General features: G+C 36.5%; 1 protein-coding gene across 1 annotated transcript in view; it reads left to right on the forward strand.

Moving 5' to 3' along the window:
• COL19A1 (collagen type XIX alpha 1 chain) overlaps nt 1-20109 on the forward strand; it is a 170923-nt gene that overhangs the window by 60373 nt on the left and 90441 nt on the right. Inside the window, exon 11 of the mRNA XM_079332225.1 lies at nt 5606-5650. Coding sequence (XP_079188351.1) covers nt 5606-5650 — 45 coding nt within the window. The remainder of the gene's footprint in view (nt 1-5605; nt 5651-20109) is intronic.

Genomic DNA, 20109 nt, shown 5'->3' on the forward strand with positions numbered 1-20109 from the left:
GGGGTTCACTTGCTGGGGTTTGAGGTACTTGGGTAGCATGCAAGTGTCTTCTGGGCTGTCTTCTTAGCAATAGGGCCTGAAAGTTTTCATGTGATCAAATTCTCTCAATTTTGTTGTCCAGTTGTCTGAAGCAATCATGCCTATATCTGCTACAGAGTTAGATAATCTGTAATTGTTAAAGGTCTATTATTTTGAATGTGTTTAAAACATATTAACTGAATACAAGGTAGCAGGCATAAATAAATCTAGAAATTAATTCAGCTATTCCATAGAAAAGGAATGAGAAGCAATACATGTCCACATGCCTTTTTCTCTTAATTTAGCTCAGTCATGAGTTAGGTCTGTAAAACGGTGGGTGGGCACACTTTGTTTCAGAGGCAAGCTGTCTTAGTAGGTGCTCCTGGCAAACCCAGTCTTACTGACTCTAAAGTAGAAGAGAAACCAAACAAAGACACAAACAAACAACAAAGAGTTTTATTCTAACCATTTGCAGACTTAACACCCTTTTTACCAGCTGTCCAGTATCTGCATAAATGGCACTTGAATTACTTATCAAGTTTCGACTTATTTAATGTGACAGAGGAACTTTACTATTGATTTCTCCTTCAAAAGAGAAAGGACATGTAGTGCTGGGGTACAAACCTGTTCAGCAGTATTATTTTGCATTACAACCAGTTGCCTAAGTCTTCAAACTGTACTGGTCTTTTCAAGTACAAGATTGCAGATTCAAAAATTTGAAATTTGAGAGTCTTGAGATCTCAGCAAAATGAGATGAGGAGCAGCACTTTTTCCACTCTTTCATTTTAATATTTTGCTCCTTTCCAGTAGTGGAATATTGTAGGAAGGCCAGAAGTTGCAAAAAGAGACATATTTATTATAGACCTTGCTGGTAATACTTGTTAAAATTACCTCTTTTCATGGTCAGATTTTTTTTGTTGATTGCAGAAGCTTTTAATGGTAAAATTTGGAGTTAATCTTAATGTCTGTCCAGCTAATAACTTTTATAAAATTGTAGGGGAAATAGTTCTGCTGCTTCAACAAATTAAGAGATCACACAAAAAAAATCCCCGTTATTTTGTTGTTATTAAAATTTCAAGAAAATGTTCTGCAACATGACCTTGATGCAATTTGTGTATCTTTAGGGCAGACACTTCCTGTAATATAGCACAAGGGGAAGGAAGGAAGGAACTTATTTTCTGCAGATGAGGTAGCCAGAATTTTTTTCAGCAACATTACCACTGTCTATCAATTTCTACATTCAAAGCCAGGATCTCACTGATTTGTACTGCAGGCACATTTAAAAGACTGAAAATTAGATCAGCAATCCTGCAGTGAGTATCAGGACAAGCAATCAATGATTGTCCATGAAAAATTTGTGTGAAATGTTTTGCTTACTTAATATGAGAATTTTGCCACACAAAGGAGAATTTAAGTCAGTCATACTTGTGGTACTTTTTAAATTTCACTTTTTTATTTCTGCAGCATTTGAATTCTTTAAAGTTACAAGTAGCTAACACTGTTATATTTTTTTATACTGTCAAGTGGAAATTTCCTAAACTTCTTTACCCACATTTTGTTGACTATATTTCTTATTTTGTCTAATTTGGAATTTTTTTTTTTTTTGAAAATCAAGTATGTGCTAAATAATCTGGACTATTTCTGAAACATCTGAAACATAATGCATTGTTGATCACTATTATTGGTACAGGCAAGAACTGACTTGTTGAACAGCAGCATTGCTGAAAATAATGGGGAGGTGGACAAGAGACTGAAGTATGAGCTATCAGTAGCATTCTCCTACTGGAATAAAATAAACTACATATTGGACTATATAATTAAAACTGCACCTAGCAGATCAGGGGAGATATTTTTGCTTCCTCACTTGGTGGTGCTGCACTTGGTGTGCTGTGTCATGTTTGGGAGAGTCTTCCACAATCACTTCCACAAGAGATGTGGAGAAACCAGAGAGATCCAGCAGGGAATTAGTTTATGTTCAGGGGACCTGGAAAACAATACATCTGAAGAGAGTTTCAAGGAGAAAATTTTTTTGAGTCTGGCAAAAAGAAAGTCAAAGAATTATTGAAACTCTCCCATAAATCTGAGGAGCCCAGATGGTTAATCTGCAAGGACAGCTTCCCAAAACCCCAAGAACACTCCATGCTGTTATGCAGGGAGTTGAGTGAGTATGGCAGAAGGCCAGCATGGATGAACAAGATGCTTCTGACTGACCTCAGACAGAAAAGAAAGTAAACAGTGGAAACACGGGTGAGCTACCCAGTGGGAACATAGAAACACTGCCAGAGCATGTGGTGATGGAGTTAGGAAACCAGAAACTCATCTGGAATTGAAACAAGTAATAGAGTTAAGGGCAGTGTGAAGGGCTTCTGTTAAGTGCATCCGTAGCAAAAACAACGCTGAAGAAAACATTGACCTGCTGCTTAATGGGGTGGGGGATGTGGAAAAGTCTGAGAGTATCCAATTTTTTTTTCACCTTGTTTTTTCCCTTAATAAGTTTTGCCCTCAGGCCTCCCAGTTTACTTAAGCATGTTAGTAGAGAGTGGGATGATGAGCCACTGGCCACAGAAGGGAGTGTTAAGGAGCTCTTACTCTGCTTGGATGCTTTCAAGATACCAAATATTATGCAGCTAGGGGTGCTGGGGCAGCTGGCTGATGTCACTGCAGGGTTGCCCTCTGCCATTATCAAAAATTATGATTACCAGGTAAGGTCACTGGTGACTGGAAACCAGCAAATATCATGTCCATCCTCAAGAAGGATCCATTGAACTGCAGGCCAGTCACCTCTGTCCCTGGAAAGATTATGTTGCAAATCCTGGAAGGCATGTCTGAGCAGAGGAAGGACTAGAAGGTCACTGCCAACAGCCAGTGTGGATTTACCAAGGGCTGATCACACTGACCAACCTGATTGCCTGCTCTGATAAAATGACTGTCAGTGTGGATTAGGGGAGAGCAGTGGATGTTGTACACCTTGATTTCAGCCAGGCTTTAGGCATAGTCTTCAGACATACAATTACACTGGAATCTGTGAGGCTCTGACTGGATAAATGAACAATAGAATAGGTGGAAGATTGGGGTCAAAGGTGGAAGGATGCTGTGCAGTCTGATTGCTGCCTGATAACAAGTGTCACACGCCACGAGACAATACTGGATGTTATTTAATGTCATTAATAGCAGGGATGATGGGGTTCTCAGCAAGCTCCTGGATGTTATCAAATGCAGGGAAGTAGTCAGAGCCCTGGAAGGTAGGGCAGGAATGATATTCTCAACGTGCTGGAGAAATGAACTCTTAGAGTTGAGCAAAGGCAAACACGAGGGCCTGTCTCTGAGAAGGAACACCCTCATGCCATGGTACAGGCCAGGTGCCAAATTTCTAGAAAGCACATACTTTTTCAGTCATGCTATAAAAGGGTAAACCAATGTTTTTGTTGCAGTTATAAGACTATCATGTAAGAGTGTCATTCTCTATGTAACACAAAGAAAACAGAATATACAGAAAGGGAGCTGGGAGTTCTGCTGAATGCCCTTTGTTTGAATAAGGCCAAAGGCTTCTTGGGCTGCCTGAGCAGGGGCAGGACCAGCAGACCAGGAGGAGTGATTGTGAGTGTTTTGAGACTGCATCTGGAGTTCTGTGTCCAGTTTGGAGCTCCCTGAAGAGGATAAAGAGCAGCTCCTTGGGGTGAGTCCAGCAGAGACCCACCAAGATGGCCAGGGCTTGAAGCCCATGATGGGAGAGGGGAGGCTGAGGGTGTTGGGCTTGTTCAGCCTTAAGGTGAGGTGATTTGGAAGGTGGGGAGTGATGCAGAGTCATGGCTGTCTGTAAATACTAGGTGGGTAGAAAAGTCAGACTCCTACCAGAGATGTACAATGAAAGGATGAGTGGCAATGAATACAAGCTAAAATTAGAGAAATGTTGACTCTATCTCAGAATAATTTTCATATTATGAATTTAGGATTGATTAAAAACACAAACGAGAAAGCTAAACGAAGAAAACACTTCCATGATTTTTTTTTTTTTAGAGTAAGTGTTAGCTGTGTTGTGTTCAGCAGTCAGGAAGAATGGGAATCATAGAACAACCCAGGTTGGAAGGGGCTTCAAAAGAATGTCTGACATGACAAAAAAAAAAGGAAACTAGATGAACTGAACAGAAATTGTAAGCATTTGTAAATTATTTCAGGAATTAGTCTCTCATTTTCAGGTGAGGACATGCAGAAGTTTATTTCACTAGATACCATTTTGTATGCTTGGTCTTGGGCTTGCTTCTAAAGCTGAGCTGTTGATTGTAAAAGCCACCCCCCACGAAAAGTGAAAAGGCAGCTACTGTAGAAAGTGATGAAAATTCCAGAACTATTTGATAATTTATACTCCTGCACACCTCTAAAGCTTTGAATTTAATTCCCAGATGTGTAGTACATGATCAGTACATGAACCATTACTTGAAAGAGTTGACAAAAAGCTGCTAGACATTTTGCAAGTTATAGCCAGCTGTTCTAGTTAACCTCACTTAAACCTTGGACTCCTACATAAGGAAATTACACTCTCTGAAGGGTGAAAGAACATTTAGACATTGCTTTCACTAATTTTTTTAAAAAATACCATAAGTTTTCCTTTGGATATTTTCCATTCTTTTCATCTACAGATGTATAAAAAATAATGTGTGTTGTACTGAGGCCGTGAGATTGAATTCTGGAGACTGGAAAAGACATGTAAACCATCTCCTGCTAGATGATTTCAGGGAGAAATAAAAAGTTTGCATTTTTTAATTAGGTTGTTTTTTGTGCTGTCTGTGTATAATTTTGCCCGTCTGTCTTCTGTATGTCTCACAAAACATGCAAGTATACATTAATAAAAATGTAGAGCTGGTGTTATTTTTGTATAATATCAACAGACTGGCAGATTGCATTTGATGAAGATGTTAACATAGTAAGGTTGTACACTATGATCCTTTTCTGAGCTAAATATTAGGAAATTAGAGCTGGAAATAGCATTATAATAGGTCTTTTTATTGAAATGCCATCAAACAAAGCATTCAGTCTCCTGAAATAACCTGAGCTCAAGTTAATAGTTTAAAACTCTCCCCTTCTGTGTTTTCTCTTTCTTTGTTTTGGTTTGTTTTTAATACATGGGTAATTGGATATGGTTTTCAAAGTGAAAGAAATTAGTTTTCATAAATTGTATCTGTATATTTTTTCAGTTGATCTTGGTTGGAAACCTTCACAGTTGACTAGTCTTATTTAAAATTTAAGATGAAGGTATTAATAAGAAAAAATGTATTAAAATTGGTTCTGCAGAAGAATAGAAGTGCTTTAATAAGCAGGTCTATAGTCAATAAATAGTTGAGAATTTTTAAAGCTGAGAAAATCCCTTAGGATTCATGGAGAAATGACTCCTATTGACTGACAAAACTATGGAAAGCCATATCATTTTTATGGTAGACATTTCACACCTTTTTGAATGAGAGACAATCAGCATCCAAATTATTTCATTTTTGCCTCATAATAAAAGTTCAGTGCAGTAAATTTTTTAAAAGAATACAATTACTTGAACAATGTTTGTTTGAGATTTGTATTTTATCCTTTTGTGTTCCAGGGTGAACGTGGCTTTCCAGGTAGTAAAGGTGACGAAGGTGAAAAGGTAAATTATTCTATCTATGCAATTTATTGGTTTAACAATATGATATATGGCCTACCAAGTAGAACTTTGTTCTGAGTGTCTACCTTAACCCTTTAATTAATAAAATTCTTAAAATTTTGGCATGTAAATTCTTAAGAATGAGTTGTTTTTTATGTATTTACTGAGTGCCATCAGGGCTTCCTTTGAATTTTTTTCCTATAAGAAAAAGTTTTATTAGGAACCAAGAGAACCTCTGCAGTGGCAGGAAATAGTTCAATAGCTTGTATGAAAATGAGAGCTAAACTGGCCTTGTGGAAAGCTCTCCTGGCTGATAGAATGCCAGCACTGAGTGACATTAGATGATTAGATGATGGTGTTACTTCTGACAGGTGAGTCTTCCCAGGTCCCCAACCAAAGGCAAGTAGCTGGTCTAATAGGAATTAAAGTAACAGTTGTGATAGTTTATGGTTATATCTTCAGTTCTTAACCATGTTCATGCCTGTTTGCTGGCTTCTCACTAGCTTTGGCTGGTTTGGATTAGGCAATATGAAATAAGAGCCTTTTCTTGAATCAGGTAGTTTCTCTGTGCTTCAGCCCACTGTCTAAAAAGGGTGCAGAAAAGCATTTCTGCTGAATTTATACATCATAAAGATGAAGAATGACAGAAGCTGCTATTCTGGCAATATTCAGACTGATGAAAATAGAGAGTAGGTGGCAGCTTCTGAATTTAAAGAAGTGTAATATATTTGTGAGTTAGGCTGCTTTGGACATAGATATATTCACTCACCCACCATACCTCTTCAAAAGTGTCAGACAGCTTTCCAGTGTTCATATTTTAAAGAAAGCATGCTATGGATTAACAGAATTGAATCAGATTTAAAATGTGGAGGGTTTTCCTTTGGAAGAAGTATCCCATGAAGGCAAGAAGGAAGAAGTATCAGAAGTAAAAACCAGCATTCATAGCAACTAACATTTATAATGTGAAGATTCAGCCTCCAAAAAAACCCACTTGTTAAGCTTGAGTGTTTCTAACTCCAATGACAGATCTTATTTCCTTGGTAGTATAATTATTCATCAGTTCTGAAGGGCCTGTGGATTTTTTTCTTTTTTTTCCCCCTCCCCATAATTGTTCTGCAGCTGTGCTGTGCTCTCCTCGAGTTTTATGAATAAATTGTGTTTGAGCACAGGCACATGGTTCCAGCTGTTGCTGCCACTCTATTTGCTTGATTTCCCTTATTTTTAAGCAGAGATAAAATGACCCAACCACTGGTAGTCACATTTTTCTTATGTAGAGGCTAAACTAGCATGCTTAGACCACTTTTTTTTCCTCTCCTAAATTCAGATGAAAATTAAAAGGTCCCATTTAAAAATGTTTCCAGTTTTTATTATTATTGTTTACTTATTATTATGTTTACTTAAACTAAGATCACTTACTATTATATTTATTAGTTATATATTATAATAATTATATAGTATATTATTATTATTGATATTTATAATATATTTATATGTATTAAATATTTATTGTTTACTATTATTTATTATTAATTATTAATGAATTAATTATTAATTTCCTTAATTAAAGGAAATATAAAAGGGGAAGGGTCTTTATTTACCAGTGATCCCTCAAAAATACTTTGGGCTAGTCTCATCAGAAGTTACACATGATATTTGTGTGGGAAGTCTGTGTTTTAAGGCTATGGGAAATAGGTCTTCAGCAGTTATTGAGTTCAGCTTAAATCCAAATAATTGTTTAAGAATAACAGTGTAGAGTTTCAGCTACTAAACTCCAGTATAAAAAAAAAATTATCAACACATTTGCATTTTAACATAGCAGCACAAAATGAAATAGTTTTAATACTTTTTGTGTAACAAATGTGATTACAAAGTCTGAAATGGAAAATTTTCCTATTACAAAAAATTCTGCCTAATATTGCATTTTAAGGAACAAAATTTTTGCACAGTTTGTTTTGCATATCACCTAGGGTGGAGCACAGCTACCTCAACGTAGGATATTTGCCATTCCAGACTCCCTGCAGAAGTACATGGAAATGAACCATCCTCTACTTTTTTTTTAAGTGGCCCTATCATTTTGTAGGATTGAACACTTGAAACCAGCTCAGCCTTATATCTTGTTTTATCAAATGAAAATAGTTGTTTTCTGTATTGGGTTCTGTTTTGGCAGAGCAAACTTTGGGGACATCAGAGAGGCAGAGACAAATGAGGTGACAGAGCATGATCATTTGTACATTACAGTTATGGGAAACATCTACAATGTAAATTATCAAGGGAGATTCCTTCATGTTGTTTAAGGGTTTCTCTGCCACACTTGGTTCTTCTTGGGGAATCCAAAAGTTTTTTCTGCTTTTGATCATGGCTGAAATTGGTTCACTCTTACAGAACCCAATAGTGTTAAGGGAAGAACAGACTGTGCAGGTGTTATGTTGCAAGTTTTCCCTCCAAGGGAAATATACTCTCAGTATGAATTTATTTTAATTCTCCTTTATATTCTGTTTTCTTTGTGTTACATAGAGAATTATACTCTTATAAGTCTTAAAACTGCAACAAAAACATTGATTTACCCTTTTATAGCATGACTGGAAAAGTATATGCTGAGAGCAGCTTTAATTGGTTTGCTGCCAAGTAGGCAGACTCTATCATGGGGATCTGTTTTCCTTCTAACACTGCTTAGAATTTTAATTTTACAGTATGGGATAGAAAATATGACTATCACATTTCATGTATATAGGAGGTCAGAAGGTACTGATAATAACTAGAGGAAAGCTTTAAAATACAGAATGTTCTTGGTCAATCAGAGATGTAGCCTGAAAAGAAAAATGAAATTGCAACTGGAAGACCAAGATGTTCCAAAGTGAAGTGTTGTCTGCAACACTAATTAAAAAGTCCTATTTAAAAGTGCTGTTTGGTGTTGATATGGCTTCAGTTTTACAGATTTTGAAAGGCAAGCACTGAAAATGACTGGCACTCAGGAATACAGAACCTTTCAGGAAGGATTGTATGATTGACTCAGTGTAGAGTCAGCTGAAAATATGTGAAGAGTCTTCAAATACATAGCATTTCTGCAAAGAGGAAAGAAATGGTCTGTTTGTGTGCCTGTGGTGCATGCAGAGCAGTGGGCTGGAAATGCAGAGAAGATGCTGTGTAGCCATTAGGAAAGGATTTTCAATTTTAACACTGTTGTTTATTACGGAAGTAATTTCCTCTTCCAGTGGTCTGCAGTTTTTATCCTGGTAAAACAAAAGGGAACAAACTAAAGACTTGCTTCATGAAAACACAGGAGATGAGATTATCTTAAATGACTTTGCCATTTTCTGTTGACAGCATCCAAATTATGCAAGTTATCTCTTACACTTATTTCTAATTCAATAAGTACAGAGAACAGCAAGACAGTTTCTTTTTGAACACACATACTTGTTTGTTTTTAACTTGTTCAGTTAATAGTCTCATGTGATAGGACTGTAAAGCTCTGGGAAAAGTTGCCCAGAGTGGTTTTCCAGCAGCAATTTTTCCTTGAGGTTTTCAAGGCAAGCCCTGAGCAATCTGGCCTGATTAATAGGTTTGGGACTGAATTTCAGCCTCTGTAGGTTTCAAGATTTCAGACCTATCTTGAAACTTGCAGAGGTTGAAATCTTATTTATTATTACTTATTTTGATACTAGAAGTATGTGCATCACTTGGGGGTTGGAACAGGTCCAGTGCCTGTTAGCTGGGTTGGAAAAGTCTTTTGAGACCATCAAGTCCAATCTATGACCTAACACTACCTTATTACTAGACCATGGCTGTAAATACCACATCCAGTCATCCACTTCCAGGGGCAGTGACTCCATCACCTCTCTTGAGAGCCCATTCCAGTACCAGTCACTCCTTCTGTGAGGAACTTGTCTAATGTTCACCCTAAATACCCAAATTAGACAAATAACCTCTAAGACACATTTTTGCTTTGTTAAATCTGTAGTAAATTCTCTTTCCTCCTCGTTTTTGCTTTCCTTGGTCACTCCAGTTAGTACTCTTTAACCAGCTCCATCACTTTTTCTGTTGTCTTGTCTACTTTTTTGGTTAGAACATGTATTTTCTTTAGCACAATTTGCAGATACGATTCTTTCTGTAAATGAGATAGAACACAGAATTCAATTTCATGGGACACATGGAACATGAATGCCATATAAATTTCATTCACATTTAGCAGTTTATGTGGAACAAATCTAAATTTCATTTGAAATGGTGGTAATAGAAAAGCCAACACATGTATGTATAGCTGAGCAAACATGAATTGCTTATCACTAATAGATAATAGTCATTTCATAGAGCTATGAATCCTGAATTTCTTGCCTTGCTTAGCTATTTCAAAATGCTAATAAGAAATCCCAGTTTGCATTTTAAGTCAGAGAGGCAAGGTGTGTTGTTACATAATGAAATCACAGGACTAGTTGATATCTGAGAAGACTTGGAAGTTGTGGCAGTAGGAGGATTGCTGTGCTCTGGAGAGGGATTCTGCAGTTTCACTGGACTGGTGCCTTTCCTTCATAAAGCATATTCCCTTTTTTCTCACACTTGAAGTAGAGGATTTTAAAACTGGAGGCCATTGAACCTGAGCTATGTAGCAGTTTATGTGCTGTGATATGCACTTTTAAACACTTCATCTCTGGTAAAGTTATTATTTTAGTATAATTCTGTGATTAATATTTCTCAGTAAAATTATATTAATTAAGTTACATGTATTTCAATAAGGGAAACTTTTAGAATAAAACCATAATAATACTCATTTATTATTTCCAGAGTTTTATCCTTTTTACATTACATATTGCATGTCTTAATTGGGCTTTTGCCTGTGTATACATATGAGAAGAGAGGAGGAGTCTGGGGCTTGTCCAGCCTAAATGTAGAAAAAAATTTCATCTGCCTGATTTTCTTCTAGACTCAGGATGTTCTTTGTATATATTTACTATTTTCTGAAGTACAATTTGAATTATACCAGGAAATTGGGCTTCATCTATTTCCTTTAGAAGACAATTCCTAATAGATCTTAGTGTCAAGAAGATTTCCTGAAGGTTCAGCGTTTTCTACTTCATCCCATCACACCTAATAAAATTCTCCTCTGTCTATCTTCCATCCATCCAGAACACACAAGGCTATAAACTCCCAGGTTGTCCCCAGGTGTTGTCTTTTATTTCAGTCAATATGCTTTTCTTAAATAAGCATAAGGAAAGGAAGGAAGAATCACCGTTCCTAGGTCTAACATGCTGGTTTGAAGCTAGTCATTATTTAGTGTTTCTGCTATTTTAATGTCTGTATCATAAATTTAAGTGGTAAAACCAGACAGCTCAAGTACTGGGGAAGCTTCCAATTTACTTGAAAAATAGAAGCTATTGCACACAGATAGAAGACAAAGGTCTACAAATAAAAATGCTTTTAAAACTACAATTAAGAGAAGCAGTTATTAACACTGTATATTAGTAGAGTGTTTCTATTTATGAGCTGTAGATAACAGCTAGAAATGCTTCAGTCTGAGCAAAAGATTAGAAAAACAAATTCCATAAACTGCAAATCTTGGTGTAACCATGGACACTACCTGGTCTCAATGTTTTTGGAATAATGGAAGAAGGTGCAATCTGCATTATCGACTTAGGGTCTTATTCCCTAGTTTGTCAGGATATGAGTGGAGTTGGTGTCACTGTGCTTAAAATTAGTCTCTTAACCTGTGCTAACCATCAATGATGATAGTTTATTGGGGCAGGGAGAGGAATATTTGAAATCCTTGAAATCCTGTTTAGGCTGGTGAGTCTGAGTGCTTTACCACCTGCATATAAATGTGAACAGAGATTTTTCATTTTTGTCTCCTAATACTGTACAGGGAAGTATACAAGTTTTCTCTTTCTCATCTTGTAACACTTAAGTCACCTTTTTGCACCTCCTTTTATTTGTCTCCCTAAAATAATTGCTGTCACTTTGGCATCCTAGTAAGCTAAACATTACCAGGGCTTATCAGGTAGTTCTGTGGTATTTGGCTTGATCTGGCCATCTTCCTGTTGTTTAATGCTCTTGCCCTTTGAAACAGGCTTAATCAGAAGTGTCAGTTGGGAATAGTCCCTAGCCTGTGCTAACTTTTTAACTGTGCCTGGGAATTACATAAGGAAATGCTAATTGGACTCATTGAAATGTCTGCAAAAACCCTTCACAGCTGGAGTCTATCAATTAAATCATATAGATTACCAAGTCCTAGGTCCCAAGCTCTATCACTGTTTAATTTACTTACACATACCCATTTGGTCAGATTAAAGGTTCATCAGGCTCAGCATCCTGCTTCTAATGATAGCCTGAAGTGGTGCCCTGGGGACAAGCATAAGGACAAAGTAAGCAAGTATAGTGCTCCTCCAGCCTTCAATTATTTGAGACTGTGTCTCAGCAGATGTGTTTTCAGTGAATTTAGTAGTCTTCAATGGGCTTTTCTCCTGCTAGAAAGTACAGTTTTCCCCTGGATTCATGTAAACTTTGAGCATCTGCAATATCCTGTGGTGAGGAATTACACTGTTTATCTTTGTTTTTGAAGAAATACTTCCTTTTATTTATTTGAAACCTCCTTCCTCTTAATTTGATTTGGTGTCCCCTACTTCTTTCAGAAGGTTACTGTTCTCCTTTTCAGAATCAATTGAGAATCAATAAGCTTCTATTATACATTCCTGAGCTATCTCTTTCAAATTGAATAATATCAGTTTGCTTAGTGTCTACCACTAGGAAAAATGTTCTGTATTGGATCATCCTTACTAGTTGCTTCTGGATATTACTGAGTTCTGCTCCAGTGTTTAAAGATGGAAAAGACAAGAACTTCAATCTGTGTAACACCACAGTGAAATTCTTTGTCTTATTCTCTGTTTTCTTGTCTCCCCACAGGAGTTTTCTAACCTCTCTTTAGCTTTGAGTGGGGCCTCAAGATCTCACTCTTGATCCTTTTGAGCTGGTCATTAACAGTCACTGCATTTAGGAAGTCATGTTTGTATTCACAGGTGGTCTGGCTACATAGAGCATATAAGGATTTTACAATCTTCATAATTTGATTTATATCTGCACTAAACATCATTTGTCCTTTTGCCATGTCATTGCATCTTATAATGACTGAGTTTTTCACAGTACATCCTCATCTGTTTTATCCTTTATAATTTGGTATTTTCACCAGATTGTTGTGTACTTCAAAATGGTTTTCTTTGAGGTTTGAGTGTAAATGCTCCAAGTCATATTGAGAACAAGATGTGTGGAAAACTGATTTTTGTAATACCTAAATTCAGGTGTGAACTCTCAACCTCTTTCTCCCTCGGATTATAAATGTAATATTTGACAGGTGTGGAGGTCTTCTGGCATTAGAAAGGTAGCTTTGTCTTAAGCTCTGAAAATGGCCGTTTGCACATACTGAGTACAATTGTTCAAAAGCCTGACAGAGTTCAGAACTCTGATGATCCCCGTGGGTCCTTTCCAACTCAGAGTATTCTGTGATTCTGTAATTTACTTTAGTCCACAAAGCTCTCCAAATTGCAATTGCTCCCACAACGTAGGAGCTCTTGCCCAGATATGGATCTCTGGGCAAGAAAGCTCAAACAGTGCTCTGCAGAAACAGCCATGCCTATTCTGATGAGCTATCTGGGGTATCAGAAGCATTGCAGCTTCCTTTAGGGGGCATTCTGGTGAGATATGAGGTTTAGTAGTGTGAGATATGAGGTTTAAAGGTGTAAGCAGAGTGCTGAGTCCTTTGGATGTACTGCTTTCAGTAACAGTGCCTTCTGTGCCACTTTGGAGATTTCTGTGAAGACATATCCAGAGATGGATGACTGGATGTCATTACAGTTATAATGCCTAGAGAAAGCACTTGCTAGTTTGGAAACAAGGCTGGAAGATTTTTGAATGGTAGCTAATAAATGGTAAATAATTTTAAATTAATGTAAAAAATTTTACCTGTAACACATGGCGCACATTTAGCAACTGAGAATTGTTGCAGAGAATTATTCTTTATGAAAAAGACTGCACTGACAGGTATCTAATGAGAAGAAGCAATAGGATAATCTAATAAACAGTATTGATGCTGCAATATTTGAAAATAGCATTTAGCATAAATTGCATACAAGCTTATGGAGCCTTGTGGTTCCTATAGTTTAGCCTCACTCAGAGACCTCTTTAAAAATTATTTTATTTAATATTTATAAAATAGGTATGAATGCAAGGATTTGTAGAGAAGTTCACAGAATGGAATGGTTTGATTTGGAAAGAACCTTAAAGCTCATTTAGTTCCAATCCTTCTGCCATGGAGGGGCAGGGATATCTACTATACCATGTTGCTCAAAGCCCCATTCAAACTGGTCTTGAACACTTTCAGGAATTAGGCAACTTCTCTGGGAGGCCTGTTCCAGTCCCTCCCTACCCTGACAGCAAACAATTTCTTTCTTTTATGTAATCTAAATTAATCCTCTTTTTCTTAAACAAGTTTAAGTCAATGGGCTCTGTATGTGAGCTTTTGCACTTTTGAGTGAGAGTTGTTTTCAATGAGGAAAATAATTAGTATTCATGAACAGTTTGATAAAAGAAGAAACAACAAAATTGTTACAGTCATTGGTCACTGTAGAAGAGATGACAGAAGAGTTTTCATTAATATATTAAAAATAGAGCTCAGTGTGTGCATATGAGCAGGGGAATCTTTCTACAACCTGCAAAGACAGATGTGAATGTTACTACTGAAGTAACAGCAGTATACATTTTCAAGTCTATTTAAGTTCCAAAGCACTTTTTTTTTTTCTCCACTTAGCAGTAGTTTGTGTTTATTAATGTAATACTGTCAGTGATAAAAATGGTCTTCTTCCCAATCTCCTCCTTTCCAGTTGCTTCTTCCTATCCCTAGTGTCCCTGTGCACTGGTATTGCAACTGTTTGTGTGATTCCTAGTAGAGTAAACAAGTCAGGGAACAGTTTAGACCAAAAAAGTGTCTCTGCTTATTGGGTTTTTATCCCAGTTTCTCCAGACTGGTGTGTGGCTATTCTTCAGCAAACAATGTAATTCTGAAGTTCAGATATATTTAAATGACTAAAAGATGCTTCACACCTATACAGAGGACTTTTGGGGTTAGAGAAGAACAGTATGATTCTTTTTGGATGAAGCCACACTGAAAGATTTACTTTGGGAACAAGCCTAAGGTGCTGCAATTTCTAATGGCTCTTGTATTCATGAAACCACACTAGAGCTACTTCAGTGCAGGTTTGGAATAATTCCAGCAAAATATAGTGTTAACATCTAGTACTCTCTGCCATTTTCTCCATAAATCGTTTGTTTTGTGCCACACTTGGTACTCATTTGGACATAAATAAAAAATACTTTGAAGAAGACCTGACATAACATGGCATGGAAGTCAAGGGTATTAAGGCTGTTACAAAGGATCTGCACAAAGGTTCAAGAGTGGTAAATTGTACAGAAGGATGTGCTAATGTAGCTAACCCAGTCAGCAGCTTTATGATGCTTCCTTTTACAGTATGCACATTCATCATCTTTGTATTTTTAAATTTTAGTTTAAGAAGCCAAAGAAGCTGGATTAGTAGAGCAGCTAATTTGCAACAGCTGCTGAGAGTTTCTGTGACAGTAGGTGAAAAGTAGGTGAAGACTGAGTTGTCTTCATTTCCTGGTGTGGTGAGGCCAGTATATATTGTGCACAGTTAAAGAAAAAGTCTTTATCCTGGTACCCTCTTAAGTTTTATGTACTTATTGAAGGCCAGCAGTAAGTTAAACTCCTGTTGCTTGTATCTGGCCAGCTGATACTGCTCAAATTTCCCAGGATGACCTTTCAAAAGATGATTCCTCCCATTCAGTAGGCTGCAGAATATTGTCCTGCCTCTTTATTCTAGACCCACTGGTTTTTCACCCTTCACTGCACAGTGGTTCAGCCAGAAGAGAAATGTAATTGTAATGGATGGTACCCATAGAACCTACATGGGCTGGTTGTATGGACAGATGCCAGGAAAGTGGAAACTGTTAATTTTGGTCCTCTCAAAAGGGGAGAAAACTTCCTGAAATAAATCTCTATTTACTAAGTTTTGTGCAAAAGGCAGAAATTTCCTACTTTTTAAATTATATTTTGAACTGACCTTAGTGAAGTCTGACTGAGCAAGGTGGGTGTATTTTGAACACAGATCAAGTCTCCACCTCAGATAAATATCCATAAGGAAACTGAACATACCACATCTCTAAACCTTACCAGGGTTTGTGAGAGCTTTTTTGAAGCATGAGTATGCATTTCTATGACCTTAATAAACTACTTATTGTAGTCTAAGAAAATAGAGGGAACTGATGCTGCTGTCCATGTGGGCCTGGTGAACATGGTTAATAGTCACAGCTACAGAAAAGGCTTTTATTCTGGTTGTCATGTGACAGAAATAAAGCTAGAGGTGCAGCCTTTGGCAGAAAAGACATAGCAGTCCATCAGCTTGTGCAAACACTTGACATGGCTTTAACCATCTGCAGAACATCTTTTGGAGTATAAATAACAATAGCAATGCACTGCCAAAACCATGAAAGCATGTGTGTCTAAAAAATACTACATTCTGTGAAAGCAATACTATTTGTCAACTGATGTCATGAACAGATTGGCTTTCGGTTGCCTTAGGAGACAAGCCCTGAAAAGAAACCAGTTTATTCCTCCTACGGAAAAATCTTCATTCAACACTAACACCAACCCAGTATAAACAGAAACCTCCCCACTAAAAGGCAGATAGAATTTTAAACAATTGTAGCTGCAAGTCAAATCCATTTCTAGTATTTATTTAAGAAATGGAAAAATAATCTACTCATTAAATGAGACAGGTTTTTCTTTTGAGGTTTTAATCTATTGATAGATACACAAGATAATTCAGTTTAAAATTACTGGGAAGATTAGTGAGGGAAAACTTAGAGCCAAATTCAGCTATTAGTTTTGTTCTTGAGTGATGTAAGAACGAAACTGTGTAATAGCTCAGGGATTTGTGCAAGTTGAGACATGTATTATGATTCCCTTGTGTTAGGCAATGTACAAAGACAGAGCGGACCATTTATTTAATCCAAGGGTTATTATAAATAAAATGTAAGAATTAAGGCAGAAGATGGATACCTGCAGAACGACCAGATCTGACTGGCTAATTAAAAGATAAATAATACAAAAAATTATGCTACACCTATTGTGCAGATTCTGTGTTCATAACACTAGAGAAAAATTGGGTTGAAGGGAGTGGTTATTGTATGGAAATAAATGGAATGACCTTGTGTAAGCCTTGCAATGCCAAGCAGTGCACTAAGTTTTACACTTAGATGTCCTGGTATATAAGTGTGTGTGCATGAGAATCATCAAAGGAAAAGACAAAAGATGACGAGAGTTTTAATGAAAATACTAATGGATAGGGGAGAGCAGGATGAGAGAGTATTTGTGAAAATGGCCTGGATGTGGATTGTATCTGAAAGACTCGCTTCAAGATAATACCAGTTCTTGCTGATCAATAGAATCAGTGTTTTTTACAGTACCAAAAAAAAAAAAAAAAGAAAAGGAAAAAAAAAGAGGAAGCTTTCTCAAGTTAAAAATGTTGAAAGAAATATTTTAAACAATTCAAACATAGATTAGATATGAGGTACTGGAAAGTTAAGACGTGCTCTTGGAGAAGAGTCAAGTCTGGATGTAACTGATGACTCACAGAAATGATTGTTGATTTTATATTTGCAGATGAGATTAGCCAGAGACACTGTAGAAGGAGAGGAAGACTGGACCATGAGTGTTCCCTCTATGGCCTCTGCATGGAAAGATGCATGTATGAGTTGTCTGACTGAATTCAGGAATCTTTATAGTTTGGAAAGCCTTTTGCTTTTGGATTATGAGGAAAGGTACAGCACAATAAATTATATGCAGTACACCAATCTTTAACCTGGAATGGAATTCTGTGTGTAGAATTTATTGTAGAACTCAACCAGATGGAGTGAGTAAAGAAGAGAATATCCATTACTAATCCAAATGATTGCTGAGTTTTAAAATATATTCTGGGGAGTTATATTAGACAGCTCTTTGTACCCACTAAAGTTTTTGCACACAAATACAAAGTAGGATTTGGAAATGAAGATCACCATGAAAAAGCTTAGTGACTCTTCCTTATAAACACATTTTGCTTGACTGATGATACTTTCTGAAGAGAGTATTAATATATTCAAGTGAATGTCAAGAATACATATTATCTAGACAACTGAGACTTTGCTTTCAGAGAGTGCATGCTTTAGATTGTACTATTTTTCTTATTTCTGTGAATAAAACTTTAATATTGGGTTAAGAATTTTCTTTCAAGTTAGGTCTGAAAATAGATGATCACATAATTATCATAAAGAGTGGAGGTTTAATTGTTGATTTTTTTACTATTTTTCTCCTTGATGTTGAAAAGTTTAAAGGAAAATAAAAAGAAATTTAAATTGTCATGACAGCATGAGCCATGGCAGGATAGCATGCAAAGGAAAGTTTGCAAAATACAAAGTCTAAATTTCATCTGGTAGAAAGAAAAGCCAGTGTGAGCATCTTAAGCATAATTAGGACATTAATTATTTTTGTTGGGATGATTATTATTGAAAAACAAATGAAATGTGAGATTGTGATTAGAGTTGCATACATTGTAGCAAGCATTGTAGCAAGCAAGAATTAGCCAAAATAGTATTTTTTCTTCTTCTGATGGCTAAAATCTATCACCCAGAAGAATGTGGTTGTATCTTAAGGTTGTGTTTTAGCTTAAAAAGAGATGAAAAGGTGTTCAGTGTATATTATCTTTTCCCACATACCACAGTACACCTTAATCCCTTTTAGTATTCATTTCATTAATGATTTTTAATGGCTCTGGTCAGCACTAGGGAATATTAGGCAATCTCTTAGATTTCTACATAGGATAGGGATTAGGGTGTTAGGCAACCTCTTAGATTTCCACAGGATAGGGTTACACTGAAAATAAGAATCAAAATGAGATTCAGTAAGGAACACATTAAAAGATCATAGGACTCTTCACTTGTGTTTTTAATAAGGCATTTTTGTTGCCTTGCTATGGCATTTTCTATGTGTGAAATAATAGAATTGGACATTATTTAACACCAATTTCTCAATCATAGTTGTGTAGGCTATGTTATAAAAGTTTTCAATAAGACTGTGACTGAGGACACTCGCCTGTCAGGGTGCAATGGAATTAATAGACTGATTTAGAAATCAGTATTTGTGGATGCTGTGATGGAGAGTTGAACTTTCATAAAGAATGTGTGAGAAAGAAATGTATGCCTAAGCTACTTGAATGAATGTGAATACAGTCCTTCAATCCAAAGTGATTGCTAGCTCTTCAGAATATGTTTATTCTCCTGTTTTGCCTGTGTTATTTGGTTTAATTTTTATTTTGCTTTTCTGTCTCTGAGCTCATTATTCAATCATTGTGCTTGGCAATAGTAACACATGGACAGAGGAAACATCTCAGTCACATTGTTATTCTGTATATTGTTGGCATTTGTATTTATGTTTGTGTTTCATTCAACACCTTCCTGAAAAAAGGAGTCTTTGTTAAATGAGGGAGTTTGACTCCTTAAGACACATACGTGCAAACACTGTAATCTTCGCCCAGCAAAGACATCATCCTAAGAAAAGCTGAAGGTATTTTGACGTGTGACTTGTATTTTGACGTGTGACTTTGACACATTTTTCAAGAGAGAGCGCCCATAGCAGAACCCAGGAGCAGCTGGGGGAAATGTTATCCTGGAACAGCATCCAGGGTTAGATCTGCCTCACCCACAGGAAGACACACATACAATGGAGTATCCTCAGGTCTGCTTAGAGAATTCTCAAGCAAAATCTGCATTCAAGCAAATTCATTATAATCTTAGACCATTATAGTTCTTCTCTACCTTTTTAACACAAATTCCGCCCTCCATGCCCCATTTGGCTACAAATGAAATCTATTATTTGTATTATCAGTATGGAAACTTTAATGTCCCATTTATAGCATTTTTTCTCATGTTTGAAATCCATCAGCATATCCTATGTTCATTCTTTCCTCCTAACTATTTTTCACACTTTCTATCATTCTAGCTTGGACAAGGGTAGAAAAATATGATGCCTTGAACTAACTGTTATTTTTCACTTTTCTCATCAGTGGCAAGTAATGCAGAATAATTGGGTTTTATTCAGCTTGCATTTGACAAACAAAGAATAGGGTTTAGCCTTTTAAAAACGTCTTTGTATTACAGGTTTCTGTGCACTGTGTGATCCATGACAATTCCCAGATACTTTTCTGCAGTACTGCTTTGTCATTTGTGCACTGGATTTCTCAATTAGGAGAGAAATACACTGAAAATTTAATTTGCCTTGGGGTTTGAGTTGGACTTTGGGTTTTTTTTTGTTTGTTTTTTGTTTGTTTGTTTGGGATTTTTTTTTATTTTTTGATTGCTTTTCTAATTGATCC

Source organism: Erithacus rubecula, assembly GCF_903797595.1.
Source record: "Erithacus rubecula genome assembly, chromosome: 2".
Lineage (NCBI taxonomy): Eukaryota > Metazoa > Chordata > Aves > Passeriformes > Muscicapidae > Erithacus > Erithacus rubecula.